This window comes from Porites lutea, chromosome 1, assembly GCF_958299795.1.
Source record: "Porites lutea chromosome 1, jaPorLute2.1, whole genome shotgun sequence".
NCBI lineage: Eukaryota > Metazoa > Cnidaria > Anthozoa > Scleractinia > Poritidae > Porites > Porites lutea.
This window is the reverse complement of record NC_133201.1, coordinates 33,346,393-33,353,611: the sequence shown is the minus strand read 5'-3', so window position 1 is coordinate 33,353,611 and position 7,219 is coordinate 33,346,393. Positions and strand designations below refer to the sequence as shown.

The following is a 7,219-nucleotide window of genomic DNA, read 5'->3' as shown; positions in this document are numbered from 1 at the left end:
GTTTAGGTAGCTTTCACAGGTCTGCATCGGCTTTTACAAATTTCTTTTCTTATATTTTTATTTCTCTGTTTCACTAAGGAATCATGTCAATCGCTTTTCAGTAACATAGGATGAATTAGGCTTGTCCTTTCAGTCAGCTTTCCCGCACAATGCTCACTTCAATGTACTTGATGCCCACTTTTTCGTTGCTGGCATCAGCGTATATTTCCAGAAATAGGCCTTTTTGAGCATTCAGCTTGTGTTGGAAAATCATTTCACTGCTGAAGCCGCCATCGTGGGAAGTAAAACAGGTTCCCCACCGGTCAGACAGACCTAGCTTGGTCTCGACCCTTCCCGGGTAGTAAAACTCGGCAGGCTTCGGCAAAGGCGAGCCATAACGACGATCGCTACCCATTGTGTTGCCGCTGCTTCCCTCAAGTGGATCACAAGGAGACGCATTTTTGTAATTGTTTTTGTCGCGAATATGAACACCAACAAAAAACTGACCGTCGGAAATCACGTACGAGGGATCGCTTTCTCCCTGACCGATATTAATGTCAGTCCCGATGACCATTTTTATAACAAGGTTTGCATCGGCGTTTAGCGTTTCTGCTGGAATGAGTGGCACTTGTATGAGGCGAGCGTAATTCACTGGTGCGCTCAGGAAGGTCAGTTTAGTGGCAGTCACGGTATGTTGATGGTAGATAAAGCTTGCTGCATTCACTAACTTCATGGGTGTAAACAGCTGGTAGTAAGGAATTTTTTCCTGGAACAAAAAGTATAAGTTTTAGTGGAAATTGTAATTACAATGTACGCGTTACGCGTTGTTGACTTATGGGTGTTAGGCTTCATTAACTGCGTTGAACAATTCTGTTGTTAAAAATTTCTTTACTTGTATTAAAACTGTCCTCCTCGCATCGGAAATTTTGCGTCGGCAAGTTTCAGCTGGACTAAATATGCTTGACAGAGAAATGATTTGTGATTTGTGGCGCCCTTATGTTGGGGGTACTCCCTTATATAGGCTATATACGTGCGGCGCCAAAGGGTATGTTTTTTTAGCCGTTTTGGTCTGAAACTAAGGGTATCAATGTCGACCATTTTGGTCTGAAATAGGGTATGGTTTGTGCATGCTAGTCTTGAATTGGGTGTGTTTTTTAGAAGAAGCTACTTCTTCCTCATTAGGCGATAAGACCATTTCCCTTTTAATGTTTACGTCAACCGTGTACGTGCCGTAACATTTTGTCGCGCGCTCCGGTCACGCGTCAGGTCTGAAATAGGGTAGGGAAAATAACAGGGTTTCAGAAAGCGTGCCGCACACCCGCACTAAATTTTTCTGGAAGTACCCCCTCCCCCCCCCCCCCCCCCCTTAAGATTCAGTAAAGGTGTAAGCGTGTGTCAGGGTAATTGGATATATTTTACGTGTTGCGTGGGCTATTTCAGTGTGATCATGTGAAGGTCTTGGCCTTCGATTGTAAGAGAAACGGGTATTTCTCAGTCCCCACTAACTTTATAAACGAAAATTGAAAGGCTGTTTCGGGAGTTTTAAATTTCGCGATTTTGTGAGAAATATTATAGTGAACAACAGAAATATTTACCGTTTAATGTAACATGTTTCTAACTCATTGTTGGGTCGGGTGTGTATACTGAAAAGTGCGACGAAGAAAGGTAATTTTCGTACCTAAAACTAAACCCATCAAGTCTGCAACTAATAGCAACTATGATAGTTTCATTGTTTTACGTAATATCTTGATAATTTTCGCGAGAGTTGATAACTTAACTACGTGTAGATAAGGGCCTTCAGTTCTGAAGAGCTATCCTTCGAGGATTATGCACAGTAGACCGTAAAGGAATTCCATGCTATAATGTTGTGGTAGCATATACATTTATGCAGGTTGTGAAATATAGAGTTAGAAGTTTCTTACCTTGGTCTCAGCTGAAGAATGCTGCACTGAGAACAGTGCAGCTAAGAAGATCAACACTAGCATTATATGAAACAGATTATAGGGAACGAATCGTTCTGGCATGCGGTAGAACAGAAATAAAGGGGAAAATTAAACATGGAATATACTTATAATGACGACAGTGACAACGTCTTGACTTTTGATTGGATAACTTTTACATGATTGACGGCTGCGTGAAATCTCGTTCCCTCCCAGAGGGCGTTTAGTGGGCTAGAGTATCGCGGCCCATGGGAACGCGTTTGGGCTTTATGCAGTGACTTCGGGTCAACTGATTTTAGATCACGTACGAGCATTATCTTTACTCTTGTATCACGTCATTTATGATATTCGTTTACCAGTCGTCATTGTGAATAGCGTAGAAGTCCGTTTTTTTTTTACCATTTCCACCGTTCTCGTGATTAGGGAAACCGTAAACGAAAGCGCCGCTTGGCGTTTGGACTGTTAACAGTGTCCTATTTTCCCGTAAAACCGTCGAAACCAAGCGCTTACATAATGGGTGGTCATCTTGGTTTTAAATTTACCAAGGGGGCACTTATTACGGAGCCCAGTTAGTGCCACATAATTTTTATCATCAAGTTTCTTTTTCACAATGTTAGTTTTCTCTGGCACGACTCTTTTTTTTCGGCACGACTGTTTTATTGGCACGACTCCTCTTTTTCAGCACGACTTTTTTCCTACACAATTTTTTTTTTTCGGCGCGACTTTTTTTTCGGCACGACTTTTTGTTTTCGACACGACTTTTTTTTTTTGAGAAAATGCAAAGGGTGACAGGCCGCACATCTATACCGGCGTGAAACCTTGTGTTAACCCTTTATATTTTAGCTCTAACGACCATGTCCTTTAGGGATTTTCCTTTCTTGTAGGAAATGATGAGTGGTTCTTTAAAAATTTGGCGAAGTAACGGTTGGTTTTGTATGAGATTCCATTTTTTCGTTAAAACTTCTTTTAAAGTAGACACTGAGGGCTGGTACTGTGTCACGAAAGGCAATATTCTTTTGCTTCTCGTTGTTTTGTTTCAGGAGTACAGACTCCCTCTCTGTGAACTTTATATGTGATAGAAGGTTTTCTATCATAGTTTGTGGGTAGCCTCTGTCAATCAAACGTTTTCTGAAATTTGAAATATTATCCTCAAACGTAGTTTTTGAGGAGTTTGTTCGTAGGATTCTCAAGGCTTGTCCTTTGACAAATCCTTTTTTAACACTCGGCGGGTGACAAGAGGTAAAATGTGTGTACTGGAAGGTTTCCGTGTTTTTAAAATGTGTCTTTACATCAAGGATAGATTTTCCTTGAATCTTGTGCTTTTGTATACAACCGTGTCTAAAAACACAGTCTCAGTGTCAGATATTTCGGCCGTGAATTTGATAGTTGGGTGGTGTAAGTTTGCTTGTTCGATGAAGGCTTCGATGTCTGGTTTACTTATGTCCCATAGGGAAAAGATATCGTCGATGTAGCGTTTCCAAACTGTAGGTTTAAAAACGGTTCTGCTTAGAATTGTTGTTTCAATATGTGCCATAAAAATATTGGCAAAAGAAACTGCTATCTTTGTGCCCATTACAGTACCATGGGTTTGTAGCTAGTGTTTTCCATTGAACTGGAAAGAATTTTCTTTGAGGAGTAGTTTAAGCATTTCCCGCAGGTAATGTGTAGGAATAGAAGGGTTGTCTTCGTAGAAGTTTCATATGCTTTACAGACAATTCCAATGCCCTCGTTCTGTGGTATATTTTTGTGTAAAGACTTGTGACGTCCATCGAAACAAGAAATGTCTGTTTTTTCACCTTTTTGTTTTCAATAAAATTTATAAAGTCGGTGGTATCTTTAAGTTATGATTTCTGTATTTTGATATTGGTTGCAGTAGTGAATTACGATGACCATGTGCTCCATGCCACTACAATAATATTGGTCAGCGGCGACCTCTCCTGGTCGTGCCGAAAAAAAAGTCGTACCGAAAACAGAAAGTCGTGGCGAAAAAAAAGTCGTAAAAAACAATAGTCGAGGCGAAAACAAAAAGTCGTGGTGAAAAAAAAGTCGTGCCAGAAAAAACTGACGTCGTGAAAAAGAAACTTGATGAGAAACTTTAGGTGGCACTAACTGGGCTCTCCTCTCAAAGCATGTGCCCACAGGGTGACACAAAGAAGCTACGGAGAGAGAAAACACTAAGTTGAACTCAGGTTAGGGCAAGCGTACTAAGGGTTCTATCGTATCGGGATAGATGGCCACAGTGTGATTTTGCGTCGACGATGTACACCTCAAAGCCCTCCTCCCTCGGCGCAGTGGAAACCAAGATGGGCGATCTTTAAATCGTCGATCTTACCAACCTCGTCCCCAGGATCCTCTCCTATCCGTTCCCTGGGGACGAGGTTTTCATCTTACGTGAGAGTAGGGGATTGTTTTAAGGAGGCAGCGTGACCTAGTGGTTTGTGCGTCGGACTCGTTTCCAGCCGTCCCGGGTTCGAGTTTCGCTCAGACCCCGTATGTGGATTTGTTATGGGTCGTCCCGAATTCATATCCTTAGCGACGTTTGTAAATAGCGAACTGTTTGCTTCCAGCCCGTTGGAGTTTTTAATCCTTCTCCCCATGTGAGGGAATCCAGATTCCGCAATCCTAGAAATTTTTGCTTGTGGAATCCGGAATCCTGGGCCTTGGAATCCGGAATACAGCTGTAGGAATCCGGAATCCCAATGTTTTGAAATTTCTTAGAATTCAAGGAGACACTGTTGTAATATTCAGTTCTAATTTATTCTCGATGGTGAGAAAAGTAGATTATAACAGACTTTTTATTAATCAAAATTGTCGTGCAACGTTTGGCATGGAATGAATTCAAGACGCCGAGGAATTTTTGTTTTGCTTTTTCTTTATCAGTTTTTAGCGTCTCAAAAAAAAAAAAGAAAAAGAAAAAGAAAAAAAAATGGAATATCGTTATCCATTGTCTGACTGTCTGGAGGACTTGTGACCTAAGTTTAGACCAGGAACTCTGTACGTTTCCCTTAAGCTTGAGTACAGAAAAGATTTGACCATGGATTTCAATGGAATAAAGCCACTTCTTTTCTAGTCAGTGGTCCGTTGTTTAGAGTTGTGGTATATGTTTGATTTAAAGCAATTTTGTTGCATGTCCGTACATACCAGTGAAGAGTTTAAACATGATACTTTTACAGTTGAAAAAACTAGCAGAAGTGTGTTTTTAAACCTGATAATACGCTACTGCAAGTTTTTTGAACGGCTTCAAAATCTCTTGATAAAGATCAACTCATTCTTGCACTAATAAATAGATTTGGAGTTATTTTGGTCTAAAAAATTGGACGTAAAGTTTAGCCGTGTCTTTATCAGATATAAAGACACTAGTTAAACATTAATTTCTTTTGTGTTTTCTTCACGAATTTTTAATGAGTTTTATATTTTTTTTTTCTGAAATCACCCAGCCCCTTCCTCATACGTTAATGGCTGACTCCTAAAGTTAAGTATAGTATAAGTGTAGTATATGAATATTATAAGTATAGTATAAGTTTATTTTTTAAGGTGAAATGTTAAGTATATAAAAAAGGCTTCGCTTTAGTTAGGCTTGGCTAAATCTATATTATTACTCCCCAAACTTATCATTGTGTACAACGCAAACTGTAGTTCAATTTTATCCGTAGTTTAAATTTCATTTTCCTTTGTTTATATATAAGATGATGAGCGCTGATCCACACCGGTTACCACCGTTTTAGGGAAATCGGTCAGATTTTTCATAATAAATATATAACTATTTTAAACAGAAAAATTTCCGAGTTGAAATCTGTCAATTGGTTTTGGCAGACAGTAAACATCCTGTCTGAATGACTCAGAAGACTTTTGGTAGTTGAAATTCAAAAAAAATTTCAGAGGGAGGAAGCCCCCGGACTCCACTAGAACCTTGCTTTTTCGGCGCTTGTTTAGGAAATCGGTCAGTATTTCATCCGCGCCCTGAGTTCGGAACAAAATAAAATTTCTCCTCGGCTAGTTTACATTTATACATTGGATTGTCGTGAACAAAGTCCTTTCTTGCCGCCAAAATTTAACGCAGAATGAAATCTAACAGAATAATATTTCTCCGTTTTTCCTGAAACTGGATTAGATACACGTCATCGTCGACTTGGTGAAGGAAACGGAAAATAGAATACTGTAAAGTAAGCAGATGCCGGGGGGGGGGGCACTCAAGGGAAGTTTGGGTAGAGGTGTGCCCCCAAGGCCCGCAAACCCCGACCCTATTTAAGACCAAAATTGTTCATTTCTCTACACTGTTTAGGACAGGAAATACTACTTCCCGACCCTGATTTGCTATTTTTGCATACAGAATTTAATTCTGTATAGTTACTCACCTCCGATTGCGTGACCAGCCAATTATCGATTATCTCCTGCGAAAAATAAGTGCACGAGAAACCAAAGCTCTCGGGATACAGTAAATTTATTATTTCCTGTATGACCAGCTGTCCTTTTGTCATATTTTAAAAGTGGTTAACTAAGATGGTTAGCAAACATACTGTCCCACTTTTAAAAGTGGTACAGTAACTGAATGTTCTGTTCTTCTGATTTTACCCCAACCCTGGAGTGTTCAAAAGATATATTTGCACTACGCATGAAAGGCAAATGAATTAAATTTTAAGGTTCAAGGCGGTTTTTAAGGCATGGGCTACCAATGGATTAGTCAGACTTGTCATAAGGTGCATTGCACAGAAAATTGCAGGCATGGTATCTCTGCTATTGTATGTCCAGTAAGTGATTTTCCAGTAAACCATCGACTTTTTAACCCCAAAAGTTTTTTCCGTTCAATTCTTATCTGTGAGATCCAAACTTAGTTAAATTTCTATAATTTGTTGTTAAATACAGTTCTGCAAACAACTAAGTTTTTAATTTTGTGTAAAAGTTACATGAAATTGTATTGTTTAGCCGTTAATCATCATGCTTTCTCTCTTTAAGTCTAGTAGGACTTAAGCAATGGCATTGCTTAAGTCCTACTAGTTGTTCTCCATGTCTGCTAAAGAGGAAACAGTTTGCTTTTTTCAAGAAATTGTTCTTGCCCACTGCGGTTTCAATCCAAGGATAGCAGCAAGTCTGTCGTGGTCATATACTGCTACTTCAGTGCAAACGAAGCTTAGGCGCACAAGTCAGCGCTTGCGTTTAGTCAGGTGCCGAAAATGAAGAGGAAACTTAACCCCAAGGGCGTCCATGTTCGCTCCGGCTCCAAAAGGTACAATCCAAGATAGTAAAGCAGTTGTGCAGTAAAAAGTAATGCGAAAAACCTGCGGGGCTGGGAAAAGAAAGGC

At 39.9% G+C, this 7,219-nt stretch overlaps 1 protein-coding gene across 1 annotated transcript; it reads right to left on the bottom strand.

The window, feature by feature from the left end:
- LOC140937411 (uncharacterized) lies at positions 1-2,005 on the bottom strand. Its single transcript, XM_073386971.1, has 2 exons — positions 1,902-2,005; positions 1-745 (listed from the first exon to the last, which is right to left on the bottom strand). The coding sequence occupies exons 1-2, from the start codon at positions 2,001-2,003 to the stop codon at positions 134-136; spliced, it is 714 nt and encodes a 237-aa protein (XP_073243072.1). The 5' UTR covers positions 2,004-2,005; the 3' UTR covers positions 1-133.
- Positions 2,006-7,219: the final 5,214 nt, after the last annotated feature.

Bases quoted from the DNA above. Each gene is read 5' to 3' on its own strand.
- LOC140937411 (XM_073386971.1), bottom strand. From the start codon at position 2,003: ATGCCAGAACGATTCGTTCCCTATAATCTGTTTCATATAATGCTAGTG. The intron at 746-1,901 runs GTAAGAAACTTC...TTTTTGTTCCAG, and splicing joins ATTCTTCAGCTGAGACCAAG to GAAAAAATTCCTTACTACCA.